This window comes from Pieris rapae, chromosome 21 (assembly GCF_905147795.1).
Source record: "Pieris rapae chromosome 21, ilPieRapa1.1, whole genome shotgun sequence".
Classification (NCBI taxonomy): domain Eukaryota; kingdom Metazoa; phylum Arthropoda; class Insecta; order Lepidoptera; family Pieridae; genus Pieris; species Pieris rapae.
Window position 1 is genome coordinate 6,855,410 of NC_059529.1, and position 22,250 is coordinate 6,877,659.

Below are 22,250 nucleotides of genomic sequence, written 5' to 3' on the forward strand. Positions count from 1 at the left end.
GATTACACGTTTTAACTATACTAGATTGTAAAAGGATTTTTTGATAACGATAAATAAGGGTATTTACAATGCATTCTGTTTGTATTTTATTATTAGTTCTCTACCTGTCGTTGCCGGTGATAGACGCGTCAACAAACATGACGAAAAACCTAAAAGTTCTTGTCTCATCAAATGATTTCGCGGACAGCGGCATCAAAATACTTGAAGAACAGTGAGTATAATATAATTAACTATTAATGCTATTATTAGATTTATTCATAAATAATTAATGTGTCTTAGTTGATTTGACAAACTGTCAAACTATTGACAATTGACATATTAAGTTAAAAAAGACACCAAAGCCAATGCAATTAATTTTTTTTAGTTTTCATTGAAATTCTCGTAATACTTTTTTATAGTATTTTACAAGAAACATATTTTATTGTCTCGCCTTAACGATTGTGGTTCTGAGAACCTTTGTCGATACTAAAATATATTTCTAGGTTTTCCTCGCATGACTAAAGTCGTCTATCTTCACGTTTTTATATTAAGTAGCAGTACCTAGTAATCTTACTGTTAAAGTACTTACTACGAGTCGTAAAATTTTCTACACTAATCGTCACATTTAAGGGCGATTTGGATAAAGAACACGAAGTTGTCGTGAACGTTATAAAGGGTATTTCAACAAGAACTTTGTTTTCTAAAACAAAATAAAACAAAGAATTTAGAGGAAAATGAATAAAATTTTTATTGTATTACAAAGAAAAAAGTTTGGCAATTATGAATGAAAAATGATATCTTGCAAATGTCCACCACGACCACGCTGACAGATGTTGATTCTTTCATCAAAATTTTTAATCACTTTTTGGCAAAATGGAGGGTTTATTTCGTTAATGACATCACGGATTTTGAGTTTTAAGGCTGCAATCGATTCGATTGGCTCAGTAATTCAGTATAGACTCTGTCTTGAACATAGCCCCACAAAAAATAATCCAGTGGTGTTAAATCACACGATCTGGCTGGCCACTTAACAGCTGAATTTCGCGAAATTAATAATACAATAAAAATTTTATTCATTTTCCTCTAAATTCTTTGTTTTATTTTGTTTTAGAAAACAAAGTTCTTGTTGAAATACCCTTTATTTGTATGATAGTAAATTTGAAATTAAGTATGTAATTGTTAATAAATTATATTCACATAAAACTGTATTCATTTGTATTAACAAATATAAAAGCTTGCATAAATGAATAAATTAAACAATATCATTGTTCTTGAGAACAAAAAGGCTTAAAACCTTTTATCTGAAACAAATTCCTTCAATGACATCATGTGTGTGCCTAACCGACGTTTGTGAAACCTGAAAACTAAGTATAAAAGCCATATAAAAGCCTTATACAAGAATGACTAATAAAGAACTCCAATGAATTTTTAAATGAGTTATGTATGTTAATGCAAATTGTTTTGATAAGGATGGAAATGAAGAATCGTAATTTATTTATCCATACACTATGTCGTACATCCAAATCGAAATCCCTTAAAATTAACTATAGGTAATACAATAAATTTATTTACACTAATTTAAATATTATTTTTCAATGGAAGGTTCTAAAAGTGCTGGACCGATTTCAAAAATAGACCAGTAGAATGCTAGGTACATTATCCCTGAGGCAATATAATATTTTTAAGAGACGTATGAAAATTTTATAATACAAAAAAAGTATTTAAAAAACCATCACAAATCCCTATAGGTGCATCAAAATATGCGGAAGCGGTGCAGCAAAATATATCAAAATATGGGGAAAATTGTATGTCATAGAGACTAGAGTCTGTTCTGGGGAGGTTTATTCCACGTAGTATTGCTCAATATATATATAATACAAGTAGAAGTTTTAATCTAGTTTTACAGTCCTTAAGTCGCGTTACTTTGGATTCGGCGATGAAGGGCTTAATGAGAACATGGCAGAGCTGATGAGCCTTATTCCAGGATGCTCTGCTCTCATCTGGATCTCACATCATCCTATCACCAAGGAACTGTTGGATAAAGCTGGTGCGTTATCCTTTTTTTTTTAATATATTAATAAGAAAATTAACAAAAACATCTGTAATGGTTGATTATTTAAACTAAGGTTCGATTCTCGGGGAGGGATTATCCTGATAACTTCATAATTACAACGTTTATGATAATAAGCGTGTTGATAAATAATATATCGCTGTCTCTTAATAATTTGTCTTACGAGACGAGGCTAGCTTAGTTTCAAAAACGAGTCAAATTGGCTTTGACAATCGAAGGTTCGCGGTAAGTCTCGTTTTTGAAACTCACCCTTAGCACTAAGTGTGGCTCCCGTATGTCAAAAAATGAATAGGATCTGACAGAAATCTTACCTCTGTTTCTATTCTACCTTTACTTAGATTAGATTACTAATATTTTTGATTTATAGGTCCCCAATTAAAGCTTGTAAGTACAGCATCAGCGGGGTACAACAACTGCAATGTACCAGAACTTAAAGCTCGTGGCATCAAGCTCTCTAACACACCGGAAGTGTTAAGTGGCGCCGTCGCAGAAATCGCTGTCGCACTGATGATCGCAGCAGCAAGGCGCTTTCCAGAAAATTTAGACCAAGTGAAGAGGTATTTTACTTACTTTAAATATTTACATTGCATTAGAACTTAAGTCATATAGGAACTTTAAATTTTTGTAACATTCTACAGAGGAGTATGGGACGGCATTGGTTTCCAAAACGTGCTCGGTCTGGATATGCGCGGGAGCACAATCGGCATTGTAGGCTTTGGTGGGATTGGGCAGGCTACAGCCAAGCGTCTGGTGGGTTTCGAAGTGGGCAAATTCCTGTACTCTGGCCATCGGGAAAAACCGGAAGGTTTGTGTTTTTTTCTCATAATATATTTGAGCACCTGCTTGGTTTAGTAATGAGGTCTCAACCCGGGTAGAACATAATGCACGTATGTAATTGTTAACTAAAAATAGTTTAATAAATTCTACCTTCAAATGAAAAAATTAAGAAGTTAAATAAACAGTGTTACAACCTATGATCTTGGATCATATTTTTTGCATCCGATTTGCCTTTTCTAGGCTAGATAAGTTAGCCTTCTGTGCCCGACATTCACTCGATTTTTTTGGGTCCAAAGCATGACCTAATTTGTAGAGCGAAAATTATCCAACAAATATATTGTCACATTTTTTACAGCTAAAGATTACAACGCCCAGTTCGTACCACAAGAAACATTGCTGGCTGAAAGTGACTTTATACTACTGGCTGCACCTCTCACTGATGAAACACGGCACATGATCAACAAAACCACGCTAGCAAAGATGAAGAAGAATGCTATTATTGTAAACGTTGGTCGAGGAGGTATGTATCCAAGAAATCCTTCTATTACTTGCCTATTAAACGGCGCACGCGCAGCTCATTCTGGAACTAAATGCAAGTAGAGGTATTTCCGAACCTATATAACTTATGAGCGTACCATTCCCCCAAAAGGGCGGCTGTTACTAATTTAGTCAAACTGGCCTGTTCGTTTGTCAACTATACTTAAAAATAATTACTGTCCTGGCTATGTCTATGGTTTTCGGTTAATTGCACCCTACGGAATTTCAGGAGAAATTCGAACTTCCTTGGCTTAGAATTTCGAATCAGTAACCCATCAACCTTAAGTGAGCAACCGGCTCGCTGTTTATATACGCCAAAGAAAACGATATTTCATGCATTAAACAAAATAGTATAACAGTTATCAGAGTTTTCAGTTATCAGGTTGTCGATTTTACTCAGAAAATTTGTTCTATAATCAATGAAAATAAAAATATGTATTCCATATGTAATATAATAATGTGTATTGACATTCTGATCCCAATAAGCTCCTAGTGACAGTTAGTATCTTACATTTATCACGTTTTTATCAGTTGCCAAACGGTGAACACTATCACTAATTTTCGTGATTGCACACTTTGAAATTCAAAAAGCCTTACTTACCTCGTGATATACGTGGACTTAAAGTTTAAAAACAGTAATTATGCACGAGCTCAATGATAATTTCGACTTTCAACGAATACATTTCACATTTACGCAGTGATACCAATTTGGGGATTATCCCCCAAATTTAGGGGAAAATCAAGATTCCAAGAGGTTTTTCAGAATTTTATTTATTTGTTTATTTGAAATGCTCCGTCAACTTTAAACTCATTCCACTTCCGTTGAGTCCCAATTATGCCCTCTGCTGTTTTCTCAATTAAAAACTTTGTTTACAGATCTCATAAATCAGGATGACTTATATGATGCTTTGAAGAACAAACAAATTTACGCAGCTGGATTGGATGTTTCCACGCCAGAACCACTGCCCAAAGACCATAAGCTGTTGACTCTCCCCAATTTATGTATGTGTTAAATTATTAATTTTTAGGAACCCGGATTATTTAGCATGTCATTTTAACAAATATCAAACCTTCATCTTTCTATATGCACCACTATTTTTCAATAAATAATAATAAGAATCCAGTGCTGCTACAACCCGATATAGGAATTGGCCACATAATGAATTTGTTTTTGCATTGAATGACATTCCGGTTTTCTCAAGATTTTTCTTCAATATATGTTTATTAGTATAAGTTTCAGCAGTCAAAGCCCACATTGACGAAACATCACATACACACACTGATCTAGTGCACAGCCAGTCATAAAAACTTTTGTTATTAAATGCAAGACATAATTACTCAACTAAGATTTATACTATACAGATATTTAAGTAAATTTATCAATATAAAAAAAAACAATGTTGCTACAACCTCTAGGTCTTTGTTGAATCTGTGAATTGATTATGGATATTTCCTTTTAGACAAGCTTAATCTGACCTAGTATGTAAATGTAAACCTAAACACAGTAATATAACTTTGTTTCAGTCCTCCTGCCTCATATTGGGAGTGCTACAGTGCGTACAAGAAATGACATGGCTGAATTAGCTGCAAGAAATGTAGTCAATGCCTTATATGGAAAACCTTTAATCACTCCTGTTTTACCTTAATTTAAATAAATACTTGCACAATGTTAAAGTTATTTTATTGTACTGAGATCCAAATATTACTGCCTAAATATTGGATTGTTTAATAGCCATATAGGTATATGACAGATAAAATATGTTTTCTTTATCACATTTTTGTTTTTCAAATGAATAGGGAGATTCTTTAACTTTACAAAAATATTATTATTAGTTGCTTACCAATAAAAAGGTCATTTATAAAATACAAAGTTTTATATAAAATAAATAAATAATTACTTATGTATTAGAATAATATAAAATAACAATTTTAGTTATTCCAATATTATAATAGCACACTTCTTTTAGCTAAAACATGTTTATGTTTTAAATATATAAATAACAATAAACCCATAAGTAGATTGAAAAAGATTCATATTTATGTATTATTATTAATATCTTACTTTTAATGTTACATATCTTTATGTGCTTCTGCCACTATAGTCCCCAAATCCTGTAAATAGGGTTCTATTTGGCTTTCCAATGCCAAAATATGTCCTGTATTACAATTGTCACTTCCAATGAATGTGATTACTAATGGTAGTTTATTCATTTGAATCACCTACAAATCCATATAAATTTAAATGATTAGCAGTTTTAGTTGTAACATGGTAAAGGCAGCACAGGCCGGTATTAATTGTGAATGGTTTGAGCATAGTAGAAGAAAAATACATAAATTATATATGTTAATTATATATTCTATACTCCAGTTGAAAAGATTTTCGTATTATTTATGGCGGTACCCATACCTGATAACTAGAATACATGGATATTATAGTTTTATTTCTTCCTAAGCCTAGTTTACTTGCTTGGTCAGTAGCCATTCCGAAAGTTGATATAAAATTTGGTCTCAGGGCTAATTGGGGTGCTTTTTCTGTAACTGATCTTACAACAGGCACACCTTCTCGGTCAGTTATCAGGATACAGTGCAATCCATTCACCCTTAAAAAAACATGTTTTTAGCAATTTTATTGGAAAATTTATTTATTTATTTTATTTAACGCACTTTTCAATCAGATGATTTAAATATTTTCTCAAGTCATCCACCATACTGTTGGGTCTTTTGATCGTTTATCCTGAAATTTATTCCTATATGAATCTCTTTAATCGCAGTAGAAGTAGAGTAGTTTTACAATGAAAAACTTGCTAAACAAAAACAATATTAACAATATACTAATTTGACAATTGTCAGTGAAACACTCGACCTGTGTTTACCTTTAAGTCAATGTCAGCTGATAAATAAGATAATATACTATATCCCATGCCTTTATCATTTATGGGATAACTTGAAAAAAAACTATATTCAGCTAATAAGAAGTAAACATTTGACAAAAAAAATAGCAATCAGTATGAGAATAATGTAATAAAGTTCGTATATCAAGTCAAGTAACTGGCCCAAATTTGCATTAAAATTAATTTATTATTTTTTTTCAATTTTCTAGTTTGAGGAGAAAAACGTAATATAATTTATTACCTGTGATGAATAGCCGTTGTGTTTAATACTGCTGTAGTCTGTTGCATAAAAAGCAAAATGGAAGTAATAGATTGACAACTTTGTGATTCTCTTAATTTATTTTTGGGTTTTAATACGTTTTTCGACCTGAGTAAGTGTAAAAATCGTTTAGTGTGAATTGACAAACGAGATTATTTCATTATGAAATAAATTAAAGTATTGTATAACTGCGCGCAGGATATATAACGAAAAAGTAGTTGTGGTATGATGATAACAAAAGATAATATAAAAATTCAGCCTTGTCTACTCTCGTTATGTGTTATTTTTCATCACATGTGTATAGTGAAGATTAACAAGTCATGAACCTTCACAGCAATAGTTCAGTGCAGTGAATACGTAACTAAAAAAGTGATTGTAGGATTTGTGACGTCATAGAAATTAAAGACAATAAAATATCGTTTCTGCTGTAAAATGTTTATTAGTTTTTTTTAGGTGAGTACGCACATTTTCACAAGTTTTGAAGAGAGTGTTCGCGGCAGATAGGTGGTTTTCCGCGAGGATGGGCGGCGATGTCTGCCCCCTCCGATAGCGCTACCAGCCCTCCACCATGTGCGTGTACCAACATATCGCTTATGCAGTTGTTCCATGAGCTCAAACAAAAGTTTCCTGGTGTACCCGATCATGTTGTTTCTAACACCATTGAGCTATACTGTCATGATAAAAAAGCTTGTGAAATACATCTTCTCAGAGAAGTCAAGACCTCCCTAACGCACGCCTATCATGCGTCTTCAGTGGCTGCAGCACGACAACTCAGTGGTCTTAAAATTAATCCACCACAAAAGTGCCGAAATCAGCCTATTATCAAGCATGAAGCTATAAAATCAACAAATGCCCAGTTGTTTACTTGCCAAGGTCCACAAAAAGCCATAATCAGCACTAATGCTAGTTTAGATGAAGAAGATGTTAAAGTGAATACTGATGCAAATCAAAATGTTGTGGAAGTAAAAACAAATGAGTTACTTAATACATGCTCACCTGTTACTATAGTCAATCTTGATAACTGTTTTGTTAAGTACAGTGCAGAGTCACCTAGTGACTTAGAGTTGTCTAATGAAAACAATAGTATTGAGAATGGAAAGCAGGAAAGTACAAATCAAGGATTTAATGAACAAATAACCAATTCTGAACAATCTGAGAGTACTAATTTTAAATTATTGAAAAGTAATAAAATAAGGTCAAATTTAAATGAAAAATTGGAGGGTGTGAAGGAGAAAAAAACTATTAAAAAAGATAAGGAAGAACCTAAAGAAGTGCTTGATAAACCACAAAGACCAAACACATTGAACTTCATTAAACCAAGTCCAGAAATTGCATTTAATGATAATCTGAAAAAACCTGATGAAACATGCCGCACAGTCTCACCTGCTCCTGCAATTCAAAAAACTGATAAAGAGCCCAAAAGTTGTCCATATAGGCAAGAAAGGGGTGGGTATCCCCTAAATTTGTCTGTCAATGTTAATTGCCATATGGACTTAAGCCGTGGGTACTGTGATCCTTGGTTAGAAGATTATGAAAGTCCTAGAGCAATTACATCAGTGAATTTAACTGTTTGTACACCAACATCAAATATGGCCAGTCCAGTCAGGGAAAGAAATGATGATAGTGGCTTTGAGGGGCATGTGACAGTAACTGTTAGCCCTAGTACAACACGCCCAAAGCGTAGAGCACCACCTCCACCTCAATCCACCAGGATAGATTCACCGAGACCATCTAGGGTTGCTCCTGAACCACCCGGTACAGGTAAGTTTCATATAATTTTAGTATGTTATTTAGAGATGGTCAGGACTAGCTTAAAATTTGCATCTGTTGTTTAATCCAAACAAAACAAATTTAGGTAAGGAAAAGAAATTAATGTTTAAATGTTCAAATTTTGATTTACCCTTGTAGTTCGATAGAACTCTTATGTTGTTTATATATATATATATATATATATATATATATATATTGTTTTATCTACACTAAATAATACTATAATATAAATATTTATATATAAAACAATTCTAAAAATATAGCTAGTATAGTAGATTTATGTAAATATTATAAAGCTTTAAGTAATAACTTCATGTTATAAATAATTATGACAGCTTCATATATTAATACAATGTAATTAATTAGATTTCTTATTAATGTAATTATAAATTGTGATAAAAATTATATATGTACATATTGTATTTTTTAGCCTAGAAAGACATATTTTTGGTTGATAAGAAAACATGTCATATTTTTTTTCAAATATAAAATTTATACATTATTTACATCTCTTGCATCATTAATGCTTTAGATTATAAAACACAGATACATGTTGATTGTGATATAATAAATAACTTTGTTGCATCATCCTTAAAAGTTTATTAACTTACTTTTAAGAATGATTTAACAAAGTTCTAGTTAACTTATCAGTTAAACTAAGTAAAATAATGAGATAACTTTCTCAAGTTATCCCATTATGTCTTATACTAGGTGTCCTTTATTTTCAATATAATTAAGTATAGGAATTTTTTCGTCATAATAATAATTTTAACTCAATATTATAGAGCTGATTTGTTCTACAATTAGTTTCAGATCATTCTCTAATTGAGCGTCAGAAGGAACGTTTATCAAGATTAGCAGCTGCATTAGCCCAAGAGAAGGGACAGTTGGCACAATTAAATCGGGAAACACAGATATTAGCTGCTCCTCCACCATCACCAACAGCTGCTGCAAGATTCAAGGAGCATGTGGAACGCTTAAGGGATGAGTGTGATATGTTGGCAAAGCGCCTTGAGATGGGAGTAAGAGGTAAGTACATGTATAATTAACATAACATTATATGGTTTACAAATTTTAAATTATTCATTACAACCGTTAGATTGTTTTTACTTTATATATGAAATAGTAATACTGTGTTTTGTCACAATAATTATTTTTTCTCAGGACCTTAAGGCAAGTACTAGCCATGAAGGATTATTTATCAAATCTCATGTTTTAAAAACAGTAACCCACTTATCAATAAAAAGTAAATTGGTTTGTTAAAGAGTAAAAAAAGTTAAAAGTGCAATTAGGCAGATTTATTACATAGGAGATGAGGCAGTGCTTTGTGATAATTATAGTGTGTGTGTTATATATTGATTTGAATTTAAAATTTTCAGCTCCCCGAGTGTTACCTGTCCCAGAGGCAGATGACAACTTCTACAGTAATATATACACAGGGCAGAGACCATCTGCCTCTTGGCAATGCCACATGTGCACCTTTAGGAATCATCCACTCTTAGACAAGTGTGAGGAGTGTGACATGCCCCGGATATTTGTAGGTACGTCCCCTGCTACTACACATGACTCTGGCTTTGGGTCTTTCCGTGATAGGAACAGACGAGGGGCTAATCTGTCCAGTGACACAGGCTCCCTGCCTAATATAGCAAGTGGGTATGCTGTTAATGTGTAAGAATTTTTAATACTTGCTATAACATGTGACACACTATATCAGTGACTATATCTAGTATTAGGCACTGATGTAAGTACTGAATATAAATAGAGCATTTCATCGGTCTATCTATGGATAAATTACTAGGAACAACATTGGAAATTTATAGCAAGTGTAATTCAAACAGAACGCTACTATTGTCCAAGTAACAGTTCTGCAATCACTGCTACAAGACTGTTATTATAACAGTTGTATATGAAACATTTTGGAGGCGAGATGAAGTAACAATATGAGTGTTGTGTTAAGTGAGGCTATAAGTGTTGCCAGTTAACCTATGCATGACGGATTGTACCTTAGTGCATGAGTGTTCCATTAACATTATACCTTCCGATTAGTTACCGGACTGATTTTAAGATTTCATAGTAATCTAATTGGAGTTGTAGTACTTAAATTTATTCAATAATAATAGAGAGCTTAATACAAAGTTTATATAAACATAATCAGGCTAAAAATAAGTATGAAGTGTGATTATAAATACAAATGTGTGACGTAAACCATTACTTACAATAATTATTCAATAAGAAAATTATAGTCTAAAGAAGAGTTTTGGTTCAATACAATTCTAATGAAATTGTATTGAAGTAAACATTTTGATGAGCGTAAACCTTGCTCTATATTATTTTTAATTTAAACAAAATAGAATTAAGTATATTGTATTACTTACATCACATTGTCTGGTCAAGCCATCTGAGATCTCAAAAGAAGACTACTAGCGCCTTGCCAAAAAGTCATTATTTACACTATTGGTTACAAATTTTGCTCAAACTTTATCAATTGCTCATATTGTGCACAATTTTACACTAATAAATTATCATAAACTAAGAAAATAGATTTTCCAAGAGATTAACTGATTCACTAAATTAGTTTAGTGAAACATATTTTCAATTTTCCAACTGTTTGGCATTTCAAGTTTTGACACTGCCATCTTGGTATCCTTTCTTGTGTCAAAAATAAATATTAATAAGTGCATGTAATTTTAATATATTGATTTATTATCAAATTAAAATTATAGATTTTTATTATTAATTATAGAAACAATAGACCACTTTCAATACACCTAGGATGCTGTTTTCTATGTTTTATTTATATAAAAAAACATAAGTGCATATAAATTACCTTTAGAAGTTTTTTTTTGTAAATTATCAAAGCATAATTTTAAGATGCAAAAGTTCGCATATAGCATAATATAATATCTTTTGTAATGAAGTTAATGTTTGAAATGATTTAACAATTGTCATATTGTAGGAAACTATAATCTGTTATATTAAACCAGTATAGACTGTATGGTTTACGGGACTTAATAACGCTACCATCACAGGTTTATTCGGTTGACGAATTAATTGGTTGCTTATGTATCAAGAACATTATCAACCATATTATGAATATTAATATTTTCACAACACATTTTTAAACAATATATAATATAGAAATGTGCCTTATTTAATGTTTTTTATATATCTATTTTAAGAGGATTTGACAGGGCTTACACAGAAAAACATCACAGTATTAATATGTGATGAGTTAGGTATGCTGTAAATTTTATTAGTTTTGAGTAAGATACAGCTTTCAATAAGTAAATAATAAAAATTATATTATATAGATCTCTAGGTAAACGCAATTATTTAGTTATTATTGGTGTTGGTAAACATCATATCCCATGAAATAAGCCTTACGGCCGGTTCTACCTTGAAAATATAATAAAATTTCTGGAGCACCTATTTTATAACTGCCTATTCTATATACAAATCTTTTACTAGTAAATGTTGTTTAGTACCAGGTGTTATTATAAAAATCTAGGGCTGACTTGGCCATGAATTTGACTTCTTTTTCAAGTTAATAGGGTAATAAGATTGTGCCTTAACATAGATTTCTTTTTGAGCTGGATTTATTTAAGTCTGTTTGAATCCCTTTCTATGAAAACATTTATTAATTAGGTGAAGTATTAAATATTTATTGTTATCAAATACATTGTTATGTTAGGATAAGTTGTAAATTATTTTTCATTTGAGATTTAGGAACTAATTTTACTTGAATTATTGTGATGATAAAATTTTTATGTATATTAGATAATAAAATGTTTTTTCTTAAATTTATTGATGTATTTTATTTAAATGTGATATATTTTGTAGAAAAAACATGCTCCATACTAAGGCCTCAGTTCATGTTTTTTGTAATGTGAGATGGCTTTAATAAGTTCCTTTATTTAACCCCTTAAGAGTGTTGTGCGTTTTTTTTTTTAATTTATGAGGTAAGTTACTAATTTTTACCCTAACATAATGTTGTCCTTGGAATGCTGTGTGAGCTATAAATATAATTGCAATCTATTAAATTTTGTTGTCTTTATAGTTCGATCTCCCGATGGGATCACCGTACGCTTGATGCCGGGACGTCGAAGTAAGTATATCAAAATTATTAGTTAAAACTAAACGATGTCATGTGTGCCTTGCTAAAGAAGAAAATTGACTGAGTAAAATAAAACATGTACCTGGCATTTGTTGACCATGAAACATGAGACAAAATCACTACGATATTTGTGGCCACGACATTAAAGCATATGTGGCCACGCGACGAAGGGTAAGACAATGTCATTCAAGTAAAAATTCGTTGGGCGTTGATGAATCACGCCTGTCGTTAGTATAGTACGGACGCGGAGCACGAAGAATTTCGTACAATGACCCCTCATCTTATGTCTTTGTCGCTCGCGCATAAACATATTGCCGTTGCGCTCACACAGATACAGTGACCGCCGTATTCAGAGATTGTAAACCTAAAGTCATAACCATAAAGACATGCGGTGGTGCACATGCATGCACGTGCACATGTTTTGTTATAAGTAGTATATATGTTATAGTATAGTATATAAGTAGTAACGTAACTGGCGAAACATCTGATAGTTCATCAGAAATAGATGCCTCTGACTAAAATTAAATGTTTTTTTTAAGAGTATTTCTGTTTTTTTTACCAAATCTTAGTCGCAATTATAACTTTTCCTTTTTATAACTCCATCAAGCCGTTTAGTCTAAATAAAAATCAAACCTACCGTTATCAATATTCGTACTTATAAAAAAAATGTTTTTAACCACTGGCAGTAGGCCCAAAGGTCATTGTACGAAATTCTTCGTGCTCCGCGTCCGTACTATAGTAGTAGAGTTAATGTTGCTTCTCTGTGGAATCCAAGTTTGAAAACAACACTCGGTCGATTGTCTTTATCTGTGACTGTCTCAATTCAAACGCCCGCCCTAATTGGCAAAACAATAAATACATTTCAAAATTTTTCGCTTTTCAGAAATTGTGCGGTCGTGGGTTTTATGAGATGAAAGCTACGAATTAATTTAAGTTTAAATCTATCTTAAGTGCAGTAACGATCTGTGATATTCGCATTTGGTTAAAACATTCCGAAATTTTATTTTACTATGGGCTTGCATTTTTAGTGCATAAATTCTTTCCTATTCTCAGTGAGTGCTATGCCAAATGCGAATAACTATGTTATTGCCATTTACTGCACTTAAGGTGGATAGGAAAGTACTTTAAATAGTCATAAGTGTATTATCATGTGTTATCGGTAGATTAATTAATATTTTACATCACCAGATAAAAGATAGATGTATTTGAACTGTAAAGAAATACATTTTTTTAGGAAATTAAAATTTACCACTCTTATTGAAAATTGTTAACATTTAACGGACAGCTAAATGCCGTAAGTTTACATTAAAGATACTGTAAGCTGTAAAAATATTCTTTTCACCTACTTCATTGTAAGGGTGTTAATGTTTTAGATTTGATGTGTTATAGCTTTGGTCTGATGCAAGTTGTTAAAAACAAGCCGGGACCGTAGACAAAATTACCTCATTTTCAGATACGTTTAACGTTAATAGGTACTATCGTAAAATAATTTTGTCTGAGGTCCTTTGCCACAATATTATCAATTAATATTCCGCAATTGGGATATGACCCCAAAAGAATATCGTAATTTAGAAGACTTCTATTCATAGTCTTGTATTGTGGACTTTTTGTTTTTGAAGGCTCTCAGGAAGCCTACCTCGTAACTTCAATAGCGAATCCATTGGTTAACTCTAAAATGACTTACTCTAGAACTTCCTTACAAAAAGTTACAGCAAACTTGGGGTCATATGGCACTAACTCCGCTATTGAAGATTACGTGGCAGCTTAACTGATATGCAATTATGGGATTGCTTAAATGGCTTATCATCCAATGTTACTAGATGTAATAACATTAGCAGATGATAAAATGAGTTTGATTCAATCTAAAACCAAAATAATGCCTGCCAAATTAATTATCTCAATTTAGTAATCAAAAAGTATATTCTAGGCTTTTTAATAGCCTTTTAGAATATCACGAACCTCATACGTATTCTGGGTACGTATACTTTCATAAATTCGCTTACATACAAATAAAACTTACAATTGTTAAAAAAATATTTGAATGTTTTCAATATGTAAAATTTCACACATTTACTATTTTTTGATAATTAAATATTTTTTTGGAATTAGGTGCAATATAGATTAACTATTATCTAAATTAAATAATAAAAATTAATTGAAATAATTATAGGGCCGAATTTAGATGTTTGGTAGCCTCGGGGCAATTAAGTAGTGGAGGGCAATTTTTTATCAGTCGAGTTTTCAATTTATTGTGTAACCTATTAGATTATTTTAGTATTTACCAAACATATACTATGTAAAAAAGGATTTCTGGTCGTAATTTAAATCATTTTCTACTGTAGACGCCCCAGTTGCCCTTCCCAAATACGGCCCTGTAGGCTCAGGTGCTTTTCCCAGAAAAGTTATAATATTTCGTAATGTGTAATGAACAGACATTTTTATTATTTGACTGCTAAAAATATAAAGAAAATAGTCTAATCATGGTCTAAACACAGCGAATATAGTTAATTACAATGATTAAAGCGTTTTGGTTTTCTACAATTAGGGCCTGTTTTACAATGTCCGGATAAGTTCCAAATAAGATATTTGTTACTTATTGGTATGATAAATAGTATTTTTGCGTTTCACGACTGTCAGATAGCGCTATACGTCATGAAATTTGAAGCATCTTATTTGGAACTTTTATCTTTCGAATAATTTATGTGTTGCATAGCTATTTGGCACTTTATCCATACATTGTGAAACAGGCCCTTAATGTCTTAATTTCGGTAAACACGTTAAACCAATTTTTGCAACGTGTAATAGCTTGGAGTAAACAAAAACTGTGATTCTAGTCTATTCCCGAATTTACAAATGCAATTTTTTATTTGCAACGAATTTCACATAAATCAAAAACTTAATGTAAGTAAAAAGCATTTGTATGTATTAAATTTTGTGCTCATCTATTGTATATAAATATTAATAAGTATCATCGAGATATTATGTCGCTTCGAATAAGTATTAAAATGTGCAAGTATTCTGAATAAATTATTGGAGAACTGTAGTTAGAAAAAGCTTTGTAGAATAAACGAAAAATATTGTATACATGGTACCTTAATCAAAATAATTTAATGACGAACACCATCAATGTAAATTAGTTTCGCACTTTCTCAACCAATTATTGTCTGACTTAGAATTAATTTTCTGTTCACGGTAAGGCCGCCCGTTGCTGTCGTATATTTTAAAATAAATATGTAATCATTTAATTTTTATTCATGCGCATGATACATGAGGCGCATCAATGGATATTAAATGTAAATGATTATGTCATGTGAGCAAGGATTAATTTTCATTAGCATTTATGGGCTTTGCTGTTTGTGATAGTATTGTTTCTTCTAAGTTTTACTTGTACCCCTTTTTCCTTTACAATCTGTACTTAGGACTTAGTTTCAGGATAGTAATATAAATAACTTTGAGATTTTGATAACTACAACAAAAATCATGGGCAGGATGATTACTATGATTATCAATCACATGTTATGATTATTTTTCGCTTTAATTATTATTGAGATTTGTAGGGAGGGTCTGGCCAGGTGGTCCTCACAACTGAAAATTCTTAGAATATTCATACAACAACCGAGCCTTATTCCTCAGAAATTACCATTGACCTGTTTCTACATTTGAATATTTATAATTTAAATCGAAAATATTTGATAAAATTATTAAGAGATAATATGTTATATTGTTTATTTCATTTTTGTTCTTACTAATAGAAATTGTGTAAAATTATATCTTATAATCCTTGCACTGAAGGTAATACTATAACACTAAAAGCTTTATATAATTAACAGCTCCCCAATATTTGGAGTACCAATAATATGGAATACCCCAATACTTAAAGTAAATGAAAACTTGCACATTTTTTCAGAAGTCAAAGTGTGTTAAAGAGCATTTTTTTATTTTAAAAGAAACTTACCATTAAATACATTATTTTATCAATAAAAGATTTGAAATTAGTCAAAACTTGAGTCTGTAATCTGAAAATTACCCTCTACTCATATTAATCCCAATTATGATTATACAGTATTACTAAATACTATGTGTCTTTACACACCTTGACTTCAATACCTATTGCTTATACAGAATAGGATTATATATATATTGACTTGGTTATGTATTTACCATGCGTATCAAATAAAACTTGTTACAATATTCTTTTTTTTTAGATATTATTCAAACAAACAAGGTTTTTTTAAAAGAGAAGTTCCTTCAAGGCTAGATAGCTCCAGAGTCCAGAGTTGACAACTGTATTCTGACTGAATGTTTCTGTATTTAATTAATAATTGCCACTACCTGATCTTAAACTAAAAAAGAATTAACTTGGAAATGGAGTAATCACATTGATTAGACAGAATGTATAACATCAAAGCAATTAAACAAAAAATTTATTACAAACTTTAATTATCGTCATGGGTAATTGATAATTACAGTAGTTAGTAAACTACTCACAAAGTTAAACTATAAATTTAAGAAATGGTACACAAGGTAAAAAAATATGAGGTACTTCAATAATTAATTATTGAGTTTCATGATTCAACACAGAAGGCTAATATCACCAGCCTATTTGGAACAATCTATAAAAATATCCATGAATCTAAGGTCAAAACTTAAAACACTTAGAAGCTCCCCTGGATTTTCATTATTTCATCACAATATAATTAAATAGCTGTGCCTCTTTCCAAGTTTTGTTTGATTTCTGCAGTATGCTCTCCATAAAATCTTTCCAATTTCTTATTAAACTTAGCATTTCTTTCATTGATGTAGTCTATATCTGCATCATCATTATGTGTCCGTCTCCTGGAATATTTAGCTCTCTTTGCAATTTGCCCTTCCAAATCATCTACCATTTTATCAACTGCTTCTCTTCTATCTTTATGCATTCCATGAATAATAACATTTGGACCTCCATAAAAAGCATCACCATATTTTTGTTTCTGTTGTTCATAAAGTTCCATATCTGCAGTTGGCATATTTTTAACAAGCCTGTTATACTGTCTTACTGTTGCCTGTTCATAAGTAGAAAAGCCTTGATCAGGGTTCTTTTTCTTCTTTTTACGTTCCAACCTCTCCGCTTCTACTGCAGATATATTCAGTAATTTAACTCTGTCATAGTCTTTACCCTCTTTAGCTGATTCCTCACGTTTCTTTTGATCTTCCATGATCCATTCAGCTTGTCGTCGTTTTGCTTCGTAATTAGCTGGTAACTTGTTTCTAGCCTCCTCAGCTACAACTTCTTGGTGATTATGTGTCCTTGCTTCATTTCTTGCAGTGTGTAAAGAGCGAAGTCTCTTCAATCGTTCAGCTTGTTTCTCAGCGAACGTCATCTCTTTAGTTGTTGATTCACCGACTTCACTAGCACTCATTTTGAAAGTTTTATTATTTTGCTTTAATTAATGCTATATTGATAATAATAAGTCCTTATTTGTAATTATCATCAAAATAAGAAACTATTACATGTATATATTACGTACTTACAAAAATACAAATTACAAACATGAAATAAGTCACACATTGTCCAAAAATTGGCATCTGACATTTGAGTTTCTTGTATCAAGCAAATGACAATTGACAATATTTTACAGTAACTGATAATAATTAGGACAGTGCTACTACCAACACATTCTATTTAACCTGTGCAATATACAGCGGCTAAAATTATTTCTATGTCGTGGCAATTTATATAATGGGAAATGGGAATTGTTTCCCATGTGAATGATTGATGATTTAAAAAAATATCGCAACTTTCCTTATATTTTACTCTAGAATTATAGGTTTGATTTGATCTACAAATCAAATCATATCAAAAATCATTTATTCATATAGGTAACATAATGTACACTTATTATTAATATATGCATATTAGCATAGTTGTATTAGGTGTTACTGTTAATCTAGTAAATAGAAGACCAACATCCAATACTCTTGCAATAAATACATTATTATTATTATATTCTAGAACAGCTATAAAATATTATAGAACTTCATGAATTCCGGCACATAGTTAATATTTTAAATTGATATAATAATATAACTACAATTATCTAAATATAATACATAAAAATTATTAACTACTGTTAAGGTTTCGATTAGATTGTTATGACGTTTTAAGTCACAAGCAAATTTTAGGCTTTGTGAAGTTAGTAACAGTCGAACACGTAAAGTTCAAAATCGACGTCGTTACACTTCTGAGTTCTGACTGAAGTGAGTCAGTTATTCTGTATCGTGCAAGAGTGACGTTTGTGTGTTCCTGTGAATTTAATATTTATTAACAAATTCGTGTGTATTGCTGGATAAACGATGTCGGATGAAATTGCAGAAAATGGCACAGCGAACGGAGACGTTCCAGAGATTGAACTTATTATAAAGGTAAAATATTTTTACACGTGTTTTATGGTTTGTTCAGTATTATCTACTTGCTGCATTATGATATTGATATTCATATTTTGTAGAGTTGGCAATGTCAGGGATTTTTGTTGGCGTTCATTTATCTTGAAACAGTTAGGAAATTAGGAACGGCAGAGCCGAGTACATGTTTTGCATGGCAGTCGTGCTGTTTGAAAGTATATTATTACTGCACGTATAATGCGCGTTATTTAGGTCACTTGCTGTTGTTTTGTGTATCTGTTGCATTATGTATAAGTCCATTAGGTTTTAAGATACAAGGATATTGTATTCTAAAGATGAGGTCACCATTATAACTTAATCTCATGACTCATGTGTACTGAAATCACAGGATTCACAATAGCTTTATTTTTAGAATGGTTTGAGTGATTAATTCATAGTTATTGGTTTATTTCATGTTTATTGCGTCTTTAAGGTTTCTATTAAGGTTTATTTGTCATAAGCCAACTAAAGTAAAGCTTTCATGTAAACTAAAACTTTTTTAATTAAAAATTTAAGTTCATAAGGATTATATTAAAATATATAATAAACAATATAGTATTAACTACAATGTTGTGATTATATAAGTATATCTGGGACTATACTTTTACAATAATATTGACTTCCATTCAGTTATATATATTGGAAGTTTGCCAATATGTTACATAATTGTACTATTTATTTATATATCTAATGAAGGAAGCAGCATGTTTATTAATATTATTTTGACATAACATTTCTGTTTAAAAAATGTTGAGTTCCGTCTTTTTAAAATAGATCTTAGGCTTTGAAACAAAATTATATTTGAAAATAAAGAGAAGTCGACATCATTGGTAGATATAAATTAACATTCTGTTAGTCACAATTTTACTTTATACTAGAAGTAATATTAGTTTGTTAACTTTGTACATTTCCTGCTGATACAGAAAATGAAATTTTACCTGGTTGTCCCCAATTTGTTCTCTTACCTCATACGCTGTTGCATTACTCTTATTTTCCTCGGTAATGACTCATGTAATCTGGGCAATACCCAAATTATATAATTTTAATTGGCAACTTGTGACCTGCCCCAGTTTGGCAGTGTTTTCAGCTATAACCACAAATCTTGTATTTTCTACTATCAACTATGAAAGCGCTCAGATATTATTGCATGTCATAGTTTTTGCCATATGCCACACATTGATTTAAACAATTGTTTGGCCATCTGTTACTACACATACTTAATACAGTTAAAATTATTATTTACGAGTCTCTCGCGGACCACAACTCAAAACATCGCTAATTTGCATACTGACCTGGTTTAAGGTTGTTTTTTTTTTAATGTTACTACTTATATTTTACGGGTTTCAGTTATTGTAACTTGTGTTGACGTGAGTAGTGTATATTAATTATATGACTGACTGACTGACAATTTTTCTATACCTTTATAGTTTCTGAAAGGATGAGTTTTTTTAATTGCCGCATGTTATGCCGATAGTTGGTGTGACATAAATGTTTCCTAACTGTTTTTCCGTTTGTCGCATACTCTTAAGATCTGACACTTCCAGGATTTCCTACTCAGACTTGTTTGAGAGACAAGCTGAAGACTGAAAATTTTTATATACTCAAGTGTCTGAATTCGCTTACCAGGAATGGATTTAAAATGAAATTAAAAAAAACAATATTTAGATTATTATGATTAATATATAGACTTAATTATAGATGATTATAATGCCATCGATTAGCGCTCATACAGATCGATTGTGGATACAAAACCAAACATTAGCCTAACAGAATCCTTGTATATAATATACTATATAATACTTAACGATTCTTTTTTTATTTATCGCAGTCAGCGTGACTGAAATGATGGTTTTTTTAAGAACTTTCTTTGCAGTGAGGTTTGCATGAATATAATAATATCACAACACACTTAGTGGCTTGAGCGTGTGACTCATTCCTCTGGTCCTAGGTTCGAACCCTCCTCGATTGTTCAACAATGGACACTCTTTATGAGTAAAGCCGGATCTAATACGGTTCGGCCCATTCAGATGACTGCATAAGGCTATTCCCATTGTAGGTATGGGTTATAGATGAGTTGGACGATGAAGATAATAAAATATAAAATCCCTCGCTTCTGCTATGAAGAAAATCATCATGAGGAAACTGGCATCTCAGTCCGAAAAACACGATGGCGTACGTATGTCGGGATCAGAAGCTGATCAGCTGCTTTCCTATTAGAAATACCATAAGATAATAAAACAGATACTCCGAGGCCAAGAGTTTTGTATGATTAGTAACAACTTTAGGCACTTTTTATTTAAGTATAGATACTGTATAAAGCGTTAAAAATGCCTAAACAACGGTATTGGGTGTGTAATTTATACTAAACAAAGTGTATATTGTGATAGTGAGGGCTTATTGGATACATGAGCTTACAAAGTCTAGAAAGTTCGTAACGCATCCTCGAGCATACCAAGAGAGAGATCTAATGCCTTTGAAACAGAAACCTTGCGCCGGGGAAAGTGACTTTGATCACGCGACAACTCACAATGAATGACATCAAATTAGCATGCTGGCCTGTACACGATCATGCTAATAAGCGTTAATTCTTGTATTGTTTTTAAACACAATTATAGAAACTAAGAAATAAAGTCTTTTAAAGGTGTAATTAAACGTGCTTTTTATAGGTACTACCGGTTCGAATTGATAAATTTCTTTGTCTGATTGAAAACAATATGAGATTGTGGATTTATTATTGGGTTCGGGGGTTAAGCACTCGCCTAGTACACCTAACAAAGGCAGAGGAAAAAATTTAAGTTAAATAATTTTGCACTCCGTAGTAGACCTACTTAATAAGTTTTTTTTACATATTAACATAAACTGACTGTAGTTATATGGGAAACGGTGAATAAATTTATCGACTTTAATGTCTTATGGTTGATCAAAAACAAAAATTACTAACGACTTGAAGCAAGCGTTGAAATTGAGTCTTGATGCATTTTTTAATAAATCCACTTCCACTGTTCCAATAACTATTTGTGTGTCTCCTAATACGGCGTACAGACAGAAAGAGACAGAAACTATAGTGTTATAGATAGGTTTTATATCGCGGCAGAAACAAAGGTAGACAGATATCGATCCTATGTAATAAGTGTCTTTATCCAATCCAATTAATTTTGCGTTTGAAGCTTATTGGAATACATCAAGGAAGTTTACAGGTCCAATTCTTTTTCCTTTTATTTATTTCCAATTAGCGTCTATTTAAGTACGTCGAAAGAGAATCAATAAATATACACCTGACCAAGAAAAAAATGCTTCGGTAAAGTATTTCAAACTAATTGTTCAAGCTGTCATCAATTATTAAACCCAACCCAATTCTACGACTTAATAAAGATTGCAATTAAGAATACAGTCAAAACCGTTTGCGATGACATCGTTTAGAATAATATA

General features: G+C 31.5%; 5 protein-coding genes across 9 annotated transcripts in view; 3 read left to right on the forward strand and 2 right to left on the reverse strand.

Moving 5' to 3' along the window:
- LOC110994729 (glyoxylate reductase/hydroxypyruvate reductase) lies at positions 1-5,038 on the forward strand. Its single transcript, XM_022261546.2, has 7 exons — positions 1-211; positions 1,878-2,026; positions 2,418-2,607; positions 2,689-2,855; positions 3,183-3,347; positions 4,241-4,366; positions 4,889-5,038. The coding sequence occupies exons 1-7, from the start codon at positions 69-71 to the stop codon at positions 5,008-5,010; spliced, it is 1,062 nt and encodes a 353-aa protein (XP_022117238.2). The 5' UTR covers positions 1-68; the 3' UTR covers positions 5,011-5,038.
- A 243-nt stretch (positions 5,039-5,281) lies between these two features.
- Positions 5,282-6,213, reverse strand: LOC110994731 (ragulator complex protein LAMTOR3 homolog). Its single transcript, XM_022261548.2, has 3 exons — positions 6,029-6,213; positions 5,772-5,964; positions 5,282-5,584 (listed from the first exon to the last, which is right to left on the reverse strand). Exons 1-3 carry the CDS (start codon positions 6,070-6,072, stop codon positions 5,435-5,437), a joined length of 387 nt encoding a protein of 128 aa, XP_022117240.1. The 5' UTR covers positions 6,073-6,213; the 3' UTR covers positions 5,282-5,434.
- Positions 6,214-6,528: 315 nt separating this feature from the next.
- LOC110994728 lies at positions 6,529-14,161 on the forward strand. 4 transcript variants are annotated; one of them, XM_022261544.2, is made up of 5 exons: positions 6,530-8,275; positions 9,092-9,313; positions 9,664-9,825; positions 12,342-12,389; positions 13,282-14,161. In XM_022261544.2, the coding sequence occupies exons 1-5, from the start codon at positions 7,045-7,047 to the stop codon at positions 13,305-13,307; spliced, it is 1,689 nt and encodes a 562-aa protein (XP_022117236.2). In that variant the 5' UTR covers positions 6,530-7,044; the 3' UTR covers positions 13,308-14,161. The 4 variants fall into 4 exon arrangements, with proteins under 4 accessions (XP_022117235.2, XP_022117236.2, XP_022117233.2 ...); XM_022261541.2 differs by lacking the exons at positions 12,342-12,389; positions 13,282-14,161 and having other exon boundaries at positions 6,530-6,626; positions 6,958-8,275; positions 9,664-11,068; XM_022261542.2 differs by lacking the exons at positions 12,342-12,389; positions 13,282-14,161 and having other exon boundaries at positions 6,531-6,626; positions 6,968-8,275; positions 9,664-11,068.
- A 2,660-nt stretch (positions 14,162-16,821) lies between these two features.
- Positions 16,822-17,926, reverse strand: LOC110994730 (pre-mRNA-splicing factor Syf2). Its single transcript, XM_022261547.2, has one exon. The coding sequence runs from the start codon at positions 17,798-17,800 to the stop codon at positions 17,096-17,098; it is 705 nt and encodes a 234-aa protein (XP_022117239.2). The 5' UTR covers positions 17,801-17,926; the 3' UTR covers positions 16,822-17,095.
- A 698-nt stretch (positions 17,927-18,624) lies between these two features.
- The window catches only part of LOC111000621 (chloride intracellular channel exc-4), a 48,754-nt gene continuing 45,128 nt past the window's right edge, over positions 18,625-22,250 (forward strand). For both annotated transcript variants that reach the window (XM_045632931.1, XM_045632932.1), the window contains exon 1: positions 18,625-18,803. In XM_045632931.1, coding sequence (XP_045488887.1) covers positions 18,735-18,803 — 69 coding nt within the window. In that variant the 5' untranslated portion in view covers positions 18,625-18,734. The remainder of the gene's footprint in view (positions 18,804-22,250) is intronic.

Coding starts and splice junctions, on each gene's coding strand:
- LOC110994729 (XM_022261546.2), top strand. CDS start 69: ATGCATTCTGTTTGTATTTTATTATTAGTTCTCTACCTGTCGTTGCCG. Junction 2,027..2,417: donor GGAACTGTTGGATAAAGCTG/GTGCGTTATCCT, acceptor TTTGATTTATAG/GTCCCCAATTAAAGCTTGTA. Junction 2,856..3,182: donor CCATCGGGAAAAACCGGAAG/GTTTGTGTTTTT, acceptor CATTTTTTACAG/CTAAAGATTACAACGCCCAG.
- LOC110994731 (XM_022261548.2), bottom strand. CDS start 6,072: ATGGTGGATGACTTGAGAAAATATTTAAATCATCTGATTGAAAA. Junction 5,965..6,028: donor TTAAATCATCTGATTGAAAA/GTGCGTTAAATA, acceptor TGTTTTTTTAAG/GGTGAATGGATTGCACTGTA. Junction 5,585..5,771: donor CCATGTATTCTAGTTATCAG/GTATGGGTACCG, acceptor ATGGATTTGTAG/GTGATTCAAATGAATAAACT.
- LOC110994728 (XM_022261541.2), top strand. CDS start 7,045: ATGTCTGCCCCCTCCGATAGCGCTACCAGCCCTCCACCATGTGCGTGT. Junction 8,276..9,091: donor TCCTGAACCACCCGGTACAG/GTAAGTTTCATA, acceptor TTCTACAATTAG/TTTCAGATCATTCTCTAATT. Junction 9,314..9,663: donor CCTTGAGATGGGAGTAAGAG/GTAAGTACATGT, acceptor TAAAATTTTCAG/CTCCCCGAGTGTTACCTGTC.
- LOC110994730 (XM_022261547.2), bottom strand. CDS start 17,800: ATGAGTGCTAGTGAAGTCGGTGAATCAACAACTAAAGAGATGACGTTC.